We start from the raw sequence: 20331 nt of genomic DNA, 5'->3' as shown, positions 1-20331 counted from the left end.
TACTGTCTGGGTCAGTGATTGTCTTATAAGTTAACCACATTCGGTGGGTCGATGGGTACCCATCGTATATCCCCGCCCTTCTCCACATTGTAGAGAGTAGCTCACCCTCAGGGACCCCATTACCTTGATATCTATGACAGTGCCTATAGGTCCTCTAGGGGATCCTATATCTTTAATTAATGAAAATAATATTCATACGGTAACAGTATAAAAAGTATCGATCAAAAAATGTTTTATTTGAAAAAGGAGAATCATCCCAAGGGACGGATCCAGGCACTTTTTCCGACAGGCTTCCAAATCCCGACACAGTTACATAATGCAATGATTATTTATCGCCATTATTATTATTATTATTATAATTATTATTATTATTATTATTATTATTATCATATTGATACCGTTGAAAAGTGCAAATAGTTGAAATTCACAAGGAGGTTTTATTTTAAAAAATGTGGTTGTCTTTTGAAACGTTTTCAAATGGTATGATATGAAAATACTATATGAATGGTATTATGTGAAGTGGCCGAGTTATCGGTTCTTATATTGTAGAATGTTGTGTGGACGAGCCTATCCCTGAAATATGCTGACAGGTAAGGCAGCAATCTATTAATTGGCAGAATGTTCTTTTTCCCCGTCGAGCACAAGTTTTATTACAAAAAGACAAAGGGGGTTGGAGGGTCATTTTGACATATGAGAACAGAGATCATGGGAGGAATGAGATTGAAGCTACGTGATTTTTCAAATATTTAAATTGCATACTGTTTGTAGTAACTGCACCTCGATTCGATTAGGTGATAAAGGACATGCATGGGGAAGCTGATACTAACAGAATGACAAATGCACAGACAGGCAGACAAAGGGGCCGTTCAGAATGAGTTTAGTCGCAATAGCTAATGCACACTAACTCCACGGGGACTCTTGTTGAAAATAACATATGTTATATGTGAAAATCCTTATGATGAAAAAGCAACTATTGAGGCGTGTGTGTATGGCTCAAGTCTAACTACTTTGTCTTCAATGATGATAAAACTGAATTGGTCCATTTCAACTCTAAGTTTTCCAGAGACAGCACCATACTAGACAGTATCAGAGTTGGAGATTCTGTTATCACAACAAGCACAGAAGTTAGAAATCTGGGTGTAATTTTCAACAACAAATGTGATATGACATCACACATTAACAAAGTGTGTAAATCATCATTTTAGTCTGCAACGAATATCTAAGATTCTTCTCCTTATTGACAGCAAGCAAACAGAGCTAATCATCCATGCATTTGTGACTTCTAGCCAGAGGGTGCATTCCCAGAGATTTAGATCGATCCAGATATTTAGATTTAGATCGACCTAACTCCCTGGGGGTTCACGCTAAATTGCAATCAGCCGAGCGCACACCATAGTTACTTACCCCCTGACAGCTTTTAGTAGGCGGGACAGACGCTTAAGCCGGCTAAGCCGACAGTAATTTAGTGAGACTCCCCACAGGGATAGATCGATCTAAAATCTATGGGAATGGGGTCCTAGACTCGATTATTGCAACAGCCTCTTGTCCGGAATACCTAACTATTAAATGGAAAAACTTCAGTCTATTAAGAATTCAGCAGCTCGTCTCCTTCGAAAAACTCAGAAGTCTCAACACATCACACCAGTACTCCGCGATCTTCATTGGTTACCAGTCTCTCAAAGAAAAGTTTATAAGATTTAACTCTTTTAAACTTTTCTTAAGTTTTAAGTTTATAAGATTTTACTCTTTGGATTGGATCGAAGGCCAACAGTAAAGAGATAATGTGTAAAGATGATAATCTTAAATGGACCTGCGATTCATTCAATATATTAGGTTTAATTTTTATTCCTGATTAAAATCAAATGGAAGAGTTGAATTACACCACCAAGCTTAAGTAAATAGAATCTGAAATTAATCAGTGGGGGAAAAAGAAATATTACTACTTTAAGTAAAATTACAGTTATGAAGTCTTTACTTATCTCAAAAATAACACACCTACTGCTTTCACTCCAGACCCCTAGTGAAGAGTGGGTCCAAAATTTAGAAAATTTGTTACACTGTATATAAATTTATTTGGCATTTTAAAGTTGAGAAGGTAGCCCGCAAAACACTCTAGTAGGCTTGTTAAGAGGTCAAACGCTGCATTTTGTAGTACAAATGTCTAACTTGGCATAAATGTTCCTTGGGCCAAAAGAAAATTTTTTATCCAAAGAGACGCCCTCTATCGATACATTAATTAGCATAAATTATGCAAATTATGTGCCAAAATATATAATATTTCATATTTCCATTAATTTTTGGCCTAGAAACATGTATAGATTATCAAACCTGACTAAATTAGGGACAAGGAACCCATTTTTGATCATTTGGAAGCAATTGGTGGCCATTTTGTGCCTCAAATCCAAGATGGCCGCCACCCGCCATTTTGAAAGTGGACATAATTTTGCTATTTTATGTTGAATTTTGAAGCGTTTGGTCTATATATATTTGATATAAATATCGATTCCTACTATTTTGGGTGTGAAAAAGTCATTTTTGATATTGTTTTGGTGATAGTAGGTGTTTTGAATGGACAAAGAGGGTGTTTTAAGTGCCTACCACATATGTGTGTACGCTGCAAAACCATGGATATTGATAACCCGTATTCAAATATATCTCAATGCAATTTTTTGTTATATACCATTGCTATTGGACTATATTATGAGCAAAAATACCCACATTTGTACCATTATGGAGGCCATTGGTGGCCGTTTTATCCCTCAAATCCAAGATGGCCGCCAAAACCATTTTGAACATGAGCATAATTCGCTATTTTGAAACTACATGTACTACATCTTTGTAAATGAGTAATACGTCGTTTTATATTATTTTCTGGTGCAGAATACATTATCTGTTTCTTAAAATTTGTGCCTCAAATCCAAGATGGCCCTCACACGCTATTTTCAAATTGAACATTATTCACCATTTTGAAACTATCACACCTTCATAAGCGTGCCATACGTCATTTTTGATTATTTCCTGGAGCAGAATGCATTTTCGGTTTCATAAAATGTAAATAGAAACTTTTATAAGCCTCCAAATAAATATAGGATTCAGTTGCTACATGGACCTGCAGTTTATATGTACAATGAGTAATCCAATTAGTACAAAAATGCTTTTGCCGATCTATAAAACAAGTGTCAGCAAACAAAATGGCTGAATTAAAGCAAAAGAATACATCTTTGACCGCATGAGGAAAATTGTTAGCCATTATTTTGATCAAAACCAAGTGATGGTTGCTTGCCGCTATTTTAATAATTTGGTGTTATTTATAATCTTTGAACTGTGGGACCCTCATTCGCTTGTATTAGGTAAAATGGCACTATTCTTGGGGCTCAAAAGTAATTTTCCAGTGCTAATTTGGTGACAGAAGATAATAAAAAAGTAATATAAGGTTGTAAAATAAATTCCAAGATGAGTTTCGTTGAGTCTGTTACAAAAATGTGGAACCCAAACCACATGCTCAAATATATCATCTAGATTTATCTTAAGTGACCATCCACTAAAAGATACTGAATACTCAAAGGAAAGCAATAAATATATATACATAGTGGTATTATATTATTAATCTTTTACTGGTCAATGTGAACCAAAAAGCCACATGCACATTTATGTCCCAGCCACTGGGGCTTGCATTCGCATGTTAAATATAGCCCAGAAGATTTGAAGGGAGAAAAATGTGTCGTCTTATAATACTATGGAACTTGGTTAGTTGTGTTGATGCGTAAATGTCCGTGAAAGACAAGCAAATGGACTTTGCTTTGAAATAGCTCTAGATCTTGTCTGCAAAATCATCCAGCAGCACAGCAAAAAGAAACATGCATGATCAGCTCTGGTAGGCCAATAAAACAACAGCTAGTAAGAATTGAGGTTTTGTCAGTGTCCTATGAGAAACAGCCAAACAATATATTAGAATCCAGTTTCCAGAGAAACATTAATGCATGAGAACATGTCGCATCAGAGGAAAGTGGTATCTTTACACAAAAGAATGAATCTGCAAAACCAACTAGAAAGCAGCAGCTGCGCAGGAAGGTAAGAGGGATAAAGCAAAGAAGTCGAGGAAGCAGCCTCTTTTCCTAGTTGACAGTGCCAGTGATCATTCCTAGCATGATTTGGCCAGACAAGTCATCTCACTACCAATAGAAATCCATAAGGCGACTACATAGTTCTCATTGTTTCCAATGGACGAACAAGCACAAAACATCTACAGTATATGACAACTACAGGAATATTCATCTTGGAATAATCTTAAAACACCTTATGCATTTTTTTATTATCATCTGTCACCAGAGTAACACCAGAAATTAATTATGTACTTCCAAAATAGTAACAATTGATGTATTACGATCATATGTAAGTCCAACAGCTCAAAAAAGGTAAATTATGCCATAATTTTAAAATAGAGACAGGCTGTTGGATATGAACAACAGAATAGCTAAAAGTAGTCACCATAAAGTTGAATCCACTATGCTGGTCTCTTGCACTTAATCTATGTCTGGCAAAACCATTTTAAAATTGTTATATAACATATTTTTGCACAAATTTGACTTCAAGACGTATACAAGCGAAGGTGAAGACGCAAGCCTGTATTGGTGTTGGGGCCTTTTAATATTTTCTTTTTGTATTGTATCTCAGAAGAGATAAGACACATGACTTCTACAACCCAAATGATAAGAAACGATGTATAACATGCTAGTGTAAGAGCAATAGCTTCAAATTGATGAGTTATGCTTTATCCGTATTTCAAAATTGTGACTGGCGGCCATTTTGGATTTGAGGATCAAAATGGCTTCCAATTGTCTCCAAAGCACCAAGTATGTGTTCTTTACCTTTAATTAAGCTATTTTGGTCTCTTACACTTGTTTCAAGCTCTTTATGATTTTATAAAACATTTTGTACTAATTAGACTACATGGCACATGTAAGTCTATTTGACGACTTAAGCCTACATGCATATTCGTTTTGGAGAATAAAATAGTTTGTACTCACATTTTATGAAACAGATAATGTATTCTGCACCAGAAAATAATATAAAACGACGTATTACTCATTTACAAAGATGTAATACATATAGTTTCAAAATAGCGAATTATGCTCAAGTTCAAAATGGTTTTTGGCGGCCATCTTGGATTTGAGGGATAAAACGGCCACCAATAGCCTCCATAATGATAAAAATTTGTTTTTTTGCTCATAATATAGTCCAGTAGTGATGGTATATAACAAAAAATCGCATTGAGATATATTTGAATACGGGGTATCAATATCCATGGTTTTGCAGCGTTCACACATATCTTGGTAGGCACTTAAAACACCCTCTTTGTCCCTTCAAATCACCTACTATCACCAAAACAATATCAAAAATGACTTTTTCACCCCCAAAATAGTAGGATTCGATATATATATCAAGTATATATAGACCAAACGCTTCAAAATCCAACATAAAATAGCTAATTATGTCCACTTTCAAAATGGCGGGTGGCGGCCATCTTGGATTTGAGGCACAAAATGGCCACCAATTGCTTCCAAATGATCAAAAATGGGTTCCTTGTCTCTAATTTAGTCAGGTTTGATAATCTGTACATGTTTCTAGGCCAAAAATTAATGGAAATATGAAATATTATATATTTTGGCATATAATTTGCATAATTTATGCTAATTAATGTATCGATAGAGGGCGTCTCTTTGGATAAAAAATTTTCTTTTGGCCCAAGGAACATTTATGCCAAGTTAGACATTTGTACTACAAAATGCAGCGTTTGGCCATTTTTTGGTTCTTAACAAGCCTACTACTCATTCAGAATTACAATCAGGATGGTTGTGGCATGATACACTTTAAGTCCTTTGTGAGAGCCTTAAAACTTACATGGATACGCAGATTGATAACCACTGATAAAGTCACGAGTAAACTATTTTCTGAAGCCACTGGATCGGATGTTCGCAGATTGACTCAGTTTGGAACGATATACACACACACGAATTATCTCAAAGGTGCAACCTATTTTGGAAAGACATTCTTGTATATTTTTCAGAATTCTCAGAAAAAATGCCAAACAAAAGCATAGCTGAAATTTTGAGAGCTCCAATCTGGTAAAATTCTGCTCTATGATCAGATAACAGAAGAATATACAATAAAAATATGTTTGACAAAGGTTTCCATATTATCCAATATTTATTTAGAAGCAAGGGAATTTTTTTATCATTGGAATATCTTGTTGATGACAGGAATTCAGATTCCTTTTACACTCTACCAAGGTTTATAAGAAGCAATCTTTGGTGCTTATCCTGTGCTTAGACATCTGAATGCAAATGTTATGCTGCCATTACTACAGGTCCCAAGTACAATCCAAACATTATGCAAAGATAAAAAAGGTTGTCGAAGAATATATATATATATGTGTGTGTGTGTGCTTGGTTATGTGTGTTTGTGTGTGGGTATAAGTACAACTAAAATAGCGTTTATTGAATTATCTCCTTTTTGTACACAGTTTACATTATCGATGAATAAAAATTATTTAAAAAAAAGATTTTACTCTTGACTTTTAAATTTTGAAAGGGCGACTGTCCATTTTGTATGAACAAAATAACAGATCTTTTAACACCTCTTAGATCTCTTGTTATTATGTTGCCGCATATGTTTTTGAATCGTTTTATTAACACATTAAATAGGCCAACATCTCTTTAGTTTGAAGTTCATTCTCTCAAAAAGCCATTACTAGTGCTTTGTTCAGCACCAGTCTAGATTGACTTATATCCTCTAGATGCAGCGACAGAAGTTTGAAGATCAAATGCCTTAGTGTACATAAAAACTTACCAAATCTTGTTTATATAACAGGAACAGTATTGTTATACATTTTGAATGGGAGTGATGGATTTTCGCAGCTATATTTAATCACCTTTGTGGCCTTAACAGATTCATTTAGGCCTACAGCTTTTTTGTCACTGTATGGGAGTGGCTCAAAGAAGATGCTCAATGTCTGCTCAATCATCGCTCAAGGGTCGCCTGCATCGTCTAATCGCACAGGGGATGCAGGCAAATTGCTCAATGGACGCACCGGTCGCTCATACTTATTCATGAAAATTCCAGATTTGGTCGTTCAAAGGATGCACCAGGGTCACAGGAGCATTTACAAAGAGACACGACTTCCTGTCCATATCTTTACTTTGTTGTAGAAGGGACGCACAAATGCCTCAACTCAGTGTAAAGGGGGCTTAACACATATACTGTGGTATTTAGCCTTAGCAGCCGGAAAATCCTCGTTCTGTGATGTAATGTGATACCAAGAAATGCACAATGACCATCTAATAGCTTCCATATGAGAACTCGACGGATGACGGTAGTTGCAGCAATCTGATCAACGGCGGGTTAGATAGCAGCATATATGAGGGTTTTTTTCACTCCTGTTAGATTTCTAGCAACTGCTATGTAACAATACACATACGCTGGTTTAAAACCCCATTCCCTGTAACATGAGGTTCAGGTGCGCTGGCTTCTAACAAACTTGCACATCGTTTGACTTTTTTTCAATAGCTTCCTTTTTCGTATGCCAAACATGTAATATTTATCAGGAATAAAACATTGAATATACATAGGTTATGGAGTAGAAATCAAAATGAGATACAATGACGGGATCAGGAATTTGCCAGTATTTATGTGTATAGGGCATTGCCAACACATGTGAACCGCCAGTTGCTCCAGCAGAGCATTCATGCATAAAGTAGACGTACTATTTTCAGAACGCGCTTTTATTTCAGGCTATTACAGGTAGCTATACTTTATGGACAATGCATAATGACATCAATTGGCTTTGGAAGACAATTTATAAATTATAAATAGATTTATAACTGATATCAAATAAGCCAAAAGATGCGTGTCGCACATGATAAAGAATATACGATGCTTTTTTTACGTTTTTACATTTTTACAAATATTCTATTTATCATTTAGCTTGCGCCTTGACGACTTCACGTGTGAAACAAAAATAATGATTTAAATTGATACGCAATTGCAGAAATACGAAGCGCAGTATTATGTGTGACATCATATAACAAGACAAATGAAAGTTAAACATTTGTGGAAATATGACCGCCCAAATACTCCATATCAGATTATGATTATGAATCGAAATCATTCCTTGTTTCGTAACCTTCAAAATTAAATGTTTATTTAAAAGTTAGTTTGATCTAGATTTTTGGGGCTTCTATCATCTTTAAATTAATGTGATTATCGATTAAAGATTGAAAACTTAGCTGAAAGGTCTATTTTCGCACTTTTCGCCGACTTTAGCGCCCTCGTTTAAAATTACAGTCCACTAGGTTTATTGGGCAATATCAAAAGTAAATACAGGTTGTCGAAGAAAATTACCTTATAAGCCTATTTTTGGAATCATCCACCAGGCTACAGTGAGGGAGAAGAAGAATTTTATAGAATGGATTCATTGTTCCGTGTGACAGCTATATTCAGAACCCTTCAGGTAGCTACATCTACATGCACATCTACATGTACATGCCACTGAAAGTAGCAACAGGCGTACTCTCTGACCACAGGGTGCGCTAGTAGTCTGTTACGAAATTATTGTATCGCCGATACTTTAATTTTGTATGTTATTTAATCAGAAGGTACGACAAATGTGGATGTAGGTCACTCCTTTGTGCAAAGGATAGCGGGATACAATCTTTGCCTTTCCGGGAAGGAGTTTGGTAGTAAGATACCGGTACATGTGCCAGTGGCTTGAAAGGGCAACTTGGATAGGTTTAGCGATCAATTGAGTGATAGGTGAGCCAATAGTTATTATTTACATGTGATGTACACTGAAATGGGTATTTATAGTTATAGGTATATAGGGGTGGAATGGTGTTGGGGGCTCCTACGGGGCCCGGGACACTCTTAAATCGCATTCACAACATTGGACTAACAAATCTACTTGTTGCGTAATTCCCCAGGGAATCTATTCAGTGTCTATTAGGGGGTTGCGCGGCTAGCTTTTAAGTGGGTCGGCCATATTTATATGACCTGTTTGTCCGCGGATCAAATTGTTCTGAATGCGGCCTTAAAGAGACAGTGTTAATATGTTCATATATTGACACATGTATTTTGATATAGTTTTATACTTACCAAATGTGTATTTTGTCAGCTGACATTTCGAACGACATGTAAATGCATTAAATCATACTTTGTTTACATTCAGTATAATTATGTCTCGTAACATCGATTTGTTTTCGTATTTAAAGGTTCTCTTTCACCTCTCAGTTCACTTTTTTTAACAAGGTTGACATCATAGTTAACTTTGTTTAAACAGAAGGGCCCGAGAACACTGCTACAACATGAACTTCGACGACCTGCTGAAAATACTGGGAGAACTTGGAACATATCAAAGACAGAGATATGCCTTACTATGCATAGTGGCGGTTTACTCTGTTACATCCACAGTTGGTATTGTGTTTTACGGCATAGAGCCTAACCATCACTGCAAGATACCTTCAGCATACGTCGATGTTGTCACCAGTAAATATGGGAATGTTTCGCAGGAAGACCTGCTGAATCTAACCATACCATATACAGACAAAGGTGAAAGGAGTTCTTGCAAGCTGTATACATTCGATGAACGGTACATGTATACCAATAGCACAGCAACGTGGTTTCTTGCAAATGAATCATTTTACTATGGCACAGCCTTGAAAAATAACACCAACACGTCTTGGACGGTCATCAACAACAGAGGGAGTAATAACCAGGCTGGTCCACCAAGTTCAGCACCGTGTCCAGAAGGGAGAGTGTACAGCTCTGGCCAGTATGAGTCGACCATCGTGTCAGAGGTAAATTTTTAATAGGGCTGAATGGACTATTTTTCATTTTTAAGAAGTACAATTTTCCTGTTTGATACTGTATGATGAGCATACCGCTTCAATGTTATATCGATATTCTACAGTAGGCCCTATTTAATATAATTTTTAAAGTGAAGTTATCTTTTTCGTGTTAAAAGAATACATGTCCATTGTCAAATCTTTATCATCGTAAAAGAAGTAAAAAAAATATTTGATTCTTGTTTCAGTTTGATCTTGGTTGTGAGAATGCATGGCAAATCAGTACTTGCAATTCAGTTTTCTTTTCTGGGAAATTACTATCTCTGTTTCTCACCGGCTGGCTGTCTGACAGGTAAGCATACAAAGTCCAAAATTGTGGTCGATGTTCTTCGTTTCACACACCCCACGCTTCCAATAATCAGTATAATAATTATGCTGAGAGATAAAGTCATTACAATTTTACCTGACATGTTGTTCTTGTCCATATTTCATATTTGCCGAACTTCACTCGCTGAATATTTTTTTCCATATCACTCCCTCATATAAAGACTTGATCCACCAGTGTAAAGTGCTCGTAACCGCTTATGATTCTAATCATAAATGCAAGGAAGAGAAAATATAAGTTTGCTTGGTTTTCTTTTCAGTAAGTTTGTATCTAGATCTAGAAGGCCAGACAAAATTAATAAGTGGGTTAAGGAGGGCTACCTTTATTGTGAGGAAATCGATTTTTAGTGGAAGGAAGCATTGGGTATATGTTTGGAAATTGAGAAATACTCGCAATTGACCCCAGGCAAAATATTTACGCTGTTTTTCTTTTGTTTTTTATGCTCAAAAGTCGCAGTCATTGTGGATTTTACATTCCCAAACCCCCACATGAAATTCTCGACCGACTGTTAAATATAGCTGCTACTCCCGCCATACATCATATGTTTAAAAACAAAAACAAATTCCATTACCACCCTGTTTAGAGAGAGTCGCCAACTTATCAATTTGATCCATCCCAAAGATAAAAAATTATTTAGTCTGTCAATCGTGGTTTTAACGTTTGACATGATTTATTGTATAACAATTTTGAAAAATAACGCAGGTATTAGGTAAACTTCCGTCTTGCTTATTGAATTCTAAATGTAAACAAAGCCAAATCTCATGTCATCGATTGTTAAAATAATACTCGTAAAAATTACAAGTTTCCAATTTAACTATAAATGCAGGTACGGTATATACCCTGTAGGCAGCGTAATTGTTTCTCCCTTTTGGTGCACCAGTAACTGTTTATTTTTATTTTTTTCTATTTTTTTAGATTTGGCCGTCGTCCCGTCTTCCTAGCCAGTATTTGTATTCAGGTGTTATCTGGAATAGCTCTGGCTTTTGCTCCTAACATGCTTGTTTTCAGTATTCTGTACGTAATCCAAGGCGCCGCTGATTCAAGCGCCTACCTCGCCATGTACACGTTGGGTAAGTATCGAGCGCAAGCGTTTGCACGTGAGGTTTCTCTTATTTTTTAACTTTGTTCAATATACTTCAAGGCATTTGATCAAAATTATGATGTTTTTTATTTTTTCGTGGTTTTTTAGACCAAGTAAAAGTGGTCATTCAACAATAGGGAAAAGCACAAATGACAAAATCAAGTACTGTTTATGTATATCTTGTTAAAACGTTAAGAAAAGTTTGTTAATATTAAAATATTTAACAAGAACTTTCACTCTAATATGAAACGTGATCCAATGCCAAAGATTTTACTGGCACCACATTGAACGTCGTCCTGTACAGAAATGGACAGTGTTGTACAAAGCCAAGTTACGATAATTCTCTACAGTGTAATTATAAGAAGTGGTGTAACAATTTGATATAGGTAATGCAACTGTTATATACATTCGCTGACCCAATATCCAGACTCACTCCTCTTCACGAGGGCTTATGCTGGTTACTGGTGGAACACCTAAAGGGTCAGTGATCATTTAATCGGTTGGAGAGATTTGACGAAGGCCAATCTAATGCCCTGGATAGTGACGTCATTCTTTCACCTTTTCATGGGTGCTTTATTGGTTCACCGACTGCAGTAATCTCTCCCCTGGTCGTTGATGACTACATCCTATATTCCCCATGCAGACGGGGTCTCCTGACACACGACTGCGGACATACACTGTAGAGGGCAGTCATAACTGCCACCGTATGCATAAGCTGATATATAAGTTATATAAGTTAGCTCTTTTGTTTTTATTCATCCGATCTCTCAGTTACAGTTTGATTTCAACAACAAACCAAAGGTCTCTCCATTCCTCCATTCCCTTTGTCAGAACACAGTCCTATCCACAACATTAAATATTTCTCTACTTGAACTCGGAAATTCACAAATACGTCAAGAAAATTTATATACATATTAGCTACTAAATATATACTTAAACACCATATTAAATTATTTACGTTTTTGCATTTACAAACAGAAGTATAAGAAGAAGCATAAAAAACCTACAATGCAAACAATGTAATATTAAAAATTTAAAAAAATCATTTATTCCTTTAATAATTATATGGTCTTAACTAGATGTCCAACACTCTTCATAAACGTAACTTTCTCAGTTATTTTATTTCAACTTTCTTTATTTCTTTATTGCGATACAGTATGCGATTGTCAAGGGGTCTCGGAATGAAAGAAATGCAGCACAAAACATGGAATTGTGGTGCGTGTTGTATATTAATGTAAAGGATACTTCCTGAAGATAACATATACACATGACCATACAGCTAAAAACGGGACATTTGCCACTGGCAAGGGTATATACCCCGGTACATGCATCATTTTGTTTTAATTTCTTCTTTTTCCTACAGCACTGGAATTAGTAGGGGTCAGTAGAAGAAGGATACCTGCGATGGGCAAAGGGATATTTTTCGGTTTAGGACACGTAGTGACGGCAACTGAGGCTTATTTTGTACGAAACTGGCGTCATCTTGCGTTGGTGGCAAATGCCCCGGGAGTTCTGTTCGTATGTTTTTGGTGGTAAGTTGGTACTTGGGCTCTCTTGCGTTTATAGCAACAGTGGTAAGATATCATGCTACGTGTGTGGGAAAACTAGTTTGCGTTTTATGTTTATGACCAGGAAGGTTATTATTATTATTATTATTATTGTTTTAAATATTAAAATCATTATTTTCATTATTTTGTATAAATGTAATTGTCATCTGGTGTTAATGTCACATAAACCACGTGCATTTTTGCTTTCCTGACTAAGTAACAGCAGTTTCATTCCTGTCAGTAATATTTTGTGCACATTTCAAGTTCTAACAAACCTTGATTTTGAGGTAAGGTGCGATAATTCATATTCCAATCATAGTCTGTGTGTTGGTAATATTTGAAATTCTAGGTTTTTCCCTGAATCAGTACGATGGCTCCTAGCACGCGGTAGACATGAGGAGGCGGAGGTGATCATAAAGCGCGTTGCCAAGGTCAACAAAGCGAAGTTAGAGCAAGAGACTGTAGATAGTCTGTTCAAAGAAGGCGAGGAGGATCACCGTGGGGCAACATATACCCACATTGAGCTGTTCAGGACCTGGAGAAGGGCATTTATAACTTCGATAATGGCTTTAATCTGGTAGGAACCAATCAAACACGGAACGTTATTATAACGTTACCGTAACGTTTATATAAACAAAGAACGTTATAGTGACGTTATGGTAACGTTATAAAACGTTCTGTGTTTGCTGGGAAATGTCGCACACGCATGAAATATGGTGATTCGATATTCAATATTGAGCAGATTGATATATCGACCGTACCTACTCTAAATCTATCATTAGAATAATACTGTATACTTTGAGGACTCTCTTTTACTGGGTACTTTCAACAGTTTCTTAAGGTTTTCCAATCTTTTAAAAAAGAATTGAATATTTAAGTTACCATATTTATATCTTAAAAACTTAAATTTTTTGTAATAATCGCAATTTGTTTTATACACAGAGCGGTTTGGTTAATGGCATTTCAAAAGATCGTGTGGTACTTTCTTTGTACTTTTCAACGCCTATGATTTCATGTGTATAATTCAAAATGTCGACATAGCTAGGTGAGATTTTTTTTTGTTTTCCTCCGAAGGATGGTGAATATGATGTGCTATTATGGTTTAACTCTGAATGCCAAGGGTCTAGGAGGTAGTCTATATCTCAGTTTTGCCCTACTTGGAGCAGCAGATATCCCAGGGCTATTGGCAGCCGCCTTCTGCATAGACAAATTTGGACGACGGAAGACGATCTTTGGGACAATCTGTCTGGGTGGCAGTCTTTGTATTGCCTCTGGACTGATTCCAACAAGTAATTATGGACAGACGTGCGACTAAGTGATATGCCTAAATAAACCAACTGAATGGAAAGGTTAAATAATAGTGTAAATTTGGGAAACGCGTTGTTTCACGATATGTTTCAGTTTGTTTTGGTATGAAATCAAAGTAATATTTCACTTTAAAAACTCAGCTTACTATACTGCTGATGAGATTTGTTGCTGTGAGCTATATTATGGTGTTAAATCTACACATCTGCAGGATGGAATAGATAGATTGACGGAAGGAATAATATGCCAATCCTGGTTTCTTTTCAGGCATGTTCTATCTCACCATTGCATGTGCCGCACTCGGGAAAATGCTGATCACTCTGTCGAAGGCGGTTCTCAGCATGTTTTTAGTAGAGAGTTACCCAACTGTTATCAGGTGCTTATTATATTACCTCAGTGTTCTTTAGAATAGTTTAAATAAAAAGGGCAACTATAAAAGTGAAGAATTTATTAACTAAACCTCCCATTTTAAATGCAAAAATGACATTGAAATAAACATATGATTATGGCACACGCAGATTTTAGTTCTTTGTAAGTTCTGTGGTTGATTAGGTTGAATCATTGTCGTCCATTGGTATAAATTATGCTAGCCTTCATCCGTAATTATTCTGTTCATTAACGCCTGACATGTAACGGGTTATTATTTACAATTTAAAACGCATCTTTTTTGTTACTTTGTTTATACCTGTAAAGTGGCAACTGTTTTTGTGTATATCAAATCCCATATTTTTCTATACACATGAAATAAATAAATTCACATATACATATGTGACCTGTTTTTATCTTTTTTTTTTTTCGTAGGCACATGGGTTTGAGTTTTTGTTCGTCGGTCGCCAGGCTTGGCGCCGTAATCACCCCTCAGATTCTATTCCTAGGCCGTGTGTACAGACCACTTCCTTTCATTATTTGGGGGGCACTGGCCATCTGCACCGGGTTCCTGATTCTCCTGGTTCCCGAGACCCTGAACAAACCACTTCTGCAGACCGTGGAAGAATGGGACGTCGTGCTTGACAGGAAAATGTAAGAACATGCACATATTTTAGAATATTTTCATAAGCAGAGGTAAACCTACGTTGTTGTTAAGTTCATTGTTTTGGTCGCACTGGACAAGCAAATGTAAGGGCAGTTTTCCACATTCTGTTTGTAGAAAAGCTATTATATTTTTATTTAACAAAAACATAGTTGGTTTTCTTAAAACTACGTGTGGTCACGCGGATGTTTGGTGAAACAGATGCTAGTTTCCTTTGTTTAACATGCTTAATTATGTCGAGCAGACCCTTTCATATTCCCCTCCTCTGTCTCTCTCTCACTCAATATTTTTCAACTATCCAATTATGACATGATGTTATGAGTTGTATTTATATTTTAAGCTTGGGTTGTACTTCAAAGAAGGATGGAAATGAGGCTCGAGACACCACAACTACCGGTGAAAGTTCTTATTTGTGATTAGAACATCGATTGTGACGATAAAAGTTTCTTTGAAAGCATATGATGCAGATATCTCACCCAATTTGCAAGAAGTTATTTCAGGGATACTGCAGGCTTCATAGTTCTCGTCTGGTGACTGATTTTTTGCCAATTGTGAGGATGAAGCAACCATCTTTGAGTCATGATAGTGACAATAATGAGCATCTGTGGCATGAATTGGAGTGTGCAATGCAGAGGGGAACCAACCCCTACTAACCTGGACCAACTCTGCCAACGTCCTTACGAAACCTGGGACAATATCCCGCAAAACAGAATTCCGTTGTTGAACGCATGCCTAGCCGTATACAGAAGCTTATTGCAGTACACGGTCTATACACACACGCTATTAGACAGGCGACCTTTAACGAGCACATTCCACTGCTAATGCTTATTTTGTGTAAATTTGGTCACATTTGGTGGTGTCTTTTCAGTTTTATGGACATTTCTTTACCTCTGTGGAATTCACAGTGAAACGTAGAATTTGAGAGGTAAATGTCAAAAAATTGAATCATTGATTTAACATATGGATGTCGTAATTCGCCCCTTTTTTGTATTTTCTGTGCCATTAGATATGGTATCTGGAACATAAAGCACAGTTTATAACAATTTTCACATGTGAGGTGATCATTTGTAAAAAAAAAACGTATGGAACTAGAGGTGACACAACCTTTTTGACTAATGGTGTATACTAAACATATATATGTGTAGTTACCTCCGGCAAGGAGGTTATGTTTTCACTCCTGTCTGTCTGTTTGTCTGTTTGTCATCAACATAACTCAAAAAGTTATGGACCGATTTTGATGAAATTTTCAGGGTAGGTGGGAAATGGGTTAACTTAAAAGTGATTAGTTTTTGGTGGTGATCCGGATCAATAATCAATCAATAATCAATAATGATAAAAAATCGCTGCCTTGGCGGAGGTCTGCGCTCTCGGAGTGCTTTTCTAGTTTTAAATAATTCACCATGGAGACGACGGGCTTTTTATTGCAGGTCATACTTTACAATCTGCATAATAATTATACAGTATGCACGGCGAATCAAACTTCTATTTTAATATCTATAACCAGCAGAATCATGTAAAATGGCGTATAGAAAAAATTGCTGAAAGAGACCTCCTGCAGCCAAACTGTCAACAAACTGGATATTATATACTAAAGATACTATGCTTTTATGATACCTGACATGTACATACAGTGTGATCCGTTATATACTGGTTTACACTGATATATATATATATACTTGATCCAAAAATTGAGACTGCAATCTTAACCAAGTCTTGTGTTTTTTGAAAACAGTTATTTTTTGTTTCCCGCTTTGATAAATTTCACACTTGATCTTAGTGTTCTGATGGGACTTGCAAGTTTAAGTGTTGTTCAGACTGAAAAAAGAAAAAGGAAGTAGCTCTTCAAAATTTTCAAAGATAGGAGTGACTTTTTGAAATTTTTTTCGAGCTGCATGTAACAAAATTTGATGAGTACTGATGAAATATGATTATTGATAAATTATGAGTTCTACACAGTGTTGCCGTGCAGTTGAATGCTGATCAGATTGTCACATGCTAATGAATGAACGATGAATGAGAAAACAAATAATGAAAATACAGCAAAAGAAAGTAAACAGATACATCCGATATATTCACCTGTCACTTGCGAGCATCGCCGCAGTGATTCATAAGCTCGGCTTGCCGTGCGCATATCATGTATATAACTAAACCGAACACTGTGTCACTTAAGTATCCTATTGTTTCTTCATTTTTATTTTTTCAAAACAAGGGAAGTTTTTACAGCAGTGTAATTATTTACCTAGAACTGACTCGGGGTTAAGTTAAAAGTAATTCTGCATGTTAATGTCAATGTCAATGGCAGATGGCGATTCAGAACTATTGCCGATTGGTCTAGGACATTTGGCGATCGGGATCTGTCCTAGGACAGATGGGAGTCAGCATCTGTTCTAGAACAAATGCTGCTTGTAGCAATTTACAGAAAATTCAAACAAAGTTCAGTTTTTTTTTCTTTTTTTTTGTTTTTTTTTTTGCTATGATTTACTCCTCTGAATCGATGTATCAGCGATTGAAATCATAATAAACGTAACAAAATCTGAATAATTAAGTGTACGTGTGGCTACTCCAAAGGACACTTACCAGATGTCGTGCTGATAAAATTTACCTCGACAAAGGTTTTCCATCGAGCCGTGATGGAATTCATCTTATAGTGTAACATTGCCACCTCAACTACTGATGATTTTTGGTGCCCGACGCAAGGGCGGATCTTTGTTATTCCAGTTTTAGATTATTTTTCATTTTATGTGATGTCACATAACTGGAATATCAAAATAGTCACTTTCAGCAGCCATGAGCTTGTCTCTGTTAATTAATGATCTCAGAATCATATGTGTTATCATCATAAAAGTACTAGTGTTGATGCTCTACGAATTAACGTGCTTCACGCGTAGCAATTTGAATAATTGGCTTACCATCTTTTGTCTTTCAAAAGGCACTTTCAAAGATAGATAGATAGATGTAGATACATGGAATAACACTCCACACCTGTAGAATGACTTCACTCTTGATAGAGATTATGTAATAAATTCAGTTCAGTTACGAAATTGACCTACCACCTGCATCTTGTCAGTCTTGTCTGCCACATGGGTTTTATAATTTTTTATAAATGATCTGAGATACTAGTGCAAACCTGTATCTCTTTGTTCGTGATGCTGTGGAACATAAATAATGGTATGCTTGAAGGGTGGTTGGAATTGTCAACATGTCATACAGGTTGTATGACTACCCAGATGACCCGTTTTGACGTCTGATTAATTTTTTGCGGAGGACTCTAGAACATAACGCTGACAATGAATTTTTCTATTAGCAGAGAATTGTTGAGGAGCATTTCTGACGCACCTAACTACGAAGGTAAGATTACATAGCAGTCATGTTAACTATGGTCACAGATTAAGATGCACAAAATGGTAAAATGGAATAAAACCGTAGTACCATGCCAAGGGACACCTCGATGAAGTAGAGACATGGCCTCTCACTGCGTCTTCGAGAAAGGGACCTAAAATTTTACCTTTATATGGGCTAGATGCGACATTACAACACGGTAATGGATTTATATCAGGGCTTTTTTTTGGGGGGGGGGGGGGGGGTTAGATCCATGGGCAGAATAATATTTACGTTTATAAAGTCCCTTACCAAGCGGACGGTGAAGGGAAAGCAATGCGATGCGGCAAGTGAATGATGTCCTGGAATATTGCACGTACCAATGAGATCAAATTAAAATTCGAAAAACATCACCTTAAGGCAGGGCTTTGACGCTTTCTTCCAGAAAGAACAAATGTCTGACACCAATGGAACAAAAAGCACCTAAACATGGACAGAAAAGCCTTTAGGGGCTTTTATTTCTTGTACGTTTTATTGTGATATATGTTCTCCAGTTAGGCAACGCACTCCCAAACGATCATCTCATGGGTAGGAATCTAAAAGACCACATGGTTTCACAGCACGATTCTTAGGTTTCTGTTCTGCGCAGCGCATCCTGTTCATGTGATGCTTACGTGTTAACTTTGGCTTCTGAACCATCCCTCTTACCGTTTAGTCATGTTTGCCGAGTCTCCAGTTCAAACTTTGTCGGCGAAGCAAATGATGAGATCGTTATTCGGTTGGAATGGCAATGGCAATGTTAGTGCTGGTTCTTCTGGCAATGTAGGTCAGTACAGGCTTCATTGGATTTGTCAGAAGCTCCACTGCATGGCAGCTCTCATCTGTAGGATTTTGATAAAATATTATCTTCGAAACACTAAGCTGTCTAGTGACGACGGATGTCCTGAGGCCCATTTCAGGCCCATTTTTGAATGTAGCTATCTGGACCAATGTGAGTTGGTGCTGGCAAGGCTTCAACTATAGTTTGGTGGAGGTCAGATCTCATCGACCCCAACAATCAACTTTATACCAGGGCAAATACCCTTTTTTATACCCTGAACGACAAGGCACTATAATGCTATCCTGTTCGCTATACCTTCTCTCTTTAAACTTGTACGCTTTACAAAGTCCTGTGGTTAAGCGACAATTTTTCAGTTACTGTCGATCAAAGCAACTTACTCCAAATTGAGATCTGCATTTGAACGCCATTAATCTATTTGTATTTAAGATGCTAATTGAACAATGAATTATATTTACAAAAGAAAAATATATTTCAAATGTTCTTGCATTTTATTGCTTAAATGAAAAATTAAAAACAATAGACACGCTTGCCATGTGTCAAGCTTTTCCCATACCCTCTTGATAGCACCCCGAGTGACAGGGTATCATCAAACTGAGAGCCAAACGAACACTTGCTTCGAAATCCGCGTCAGCCATTTTGCTTCTTTATCTCTTCTTCACGAGACCACGCGAGATCACAGTGCCAAAACAGCTCAAGGCGGGACAGAGCTTTGACGAAAATTTTGCAGAACACGCCTTCCGTGTGCCGGTAGTTGCTAGAGGTGGGTATTGCTGATGTGAGTTACATATGAAATCAAAATCGAGTCCTAACTCTGGAACGTAGGGTACCCTCTTATAGGGTACCCTCTTAGCTAGCAACATCTTTTTGCATACCCTTCACACCCTTAACTAAACTTTGAAGATGTCGTTGATATGTGCTCCGATTCAACCTACGTATTTGTATACGCTCATTTATTTCTTTGGGGAAGACAGAATCCAAAATATCG

General features: G+C 36.8%; 1 protein-coding gene across 1 annotated transcript; it reads left to right on the top strand.

Moving 5' to 3' along the window:
* Positions 1 to 9350: 9350 nt before the first annotated feature.
* LOC106180518 (organic cation transporter protein-like) lies at positions 9351 to 16796 on the top strand. Its single transcript, XM_087007566.1, has 9 exons — positions 9351 to 9851; positions 10088 to 10191; positions 11140 to 11294; positions 12669 to 12837; positions 13202 to 13429; positions 13927 to 14141; positions 14425 to 14533; positions 14959 to 15177; positions 15528 to 16796. Exons 1-9 carry the CDS (start codon positions 9360 to 9362, stop codon positions 15601 to 15603), a joined length of 1767 nt encoding a protein of 588 aa, XP_086863692.1. The 5' UTR covers positions 9351 to 9359; the 3' UTR covers positions 15604 to 16796.
* The last annotated feature ends 3535 nt before the right edge of the window (positions 16797 to 20331 follow it).

This window comes from Lingula anatina, chromosome 3 (assembly GCF_051362555.1).
Source record: "Lingula anatina isolate TDL-2025a chromosome 3, LinAna3.0, whole genome shotgun sequence".
Taxonomy (NCBI): domain Eukaryota; kingdom Metazoa; phylum Brachiopoda; class Lingulata; order Lingulida; family Lingulidae; genus Lingula; species Lingula anatina.
Note: the sequence above shows the minus strand (reverse complement) of the source record. Positions and strands in the feature narration are given on the sequence as shown.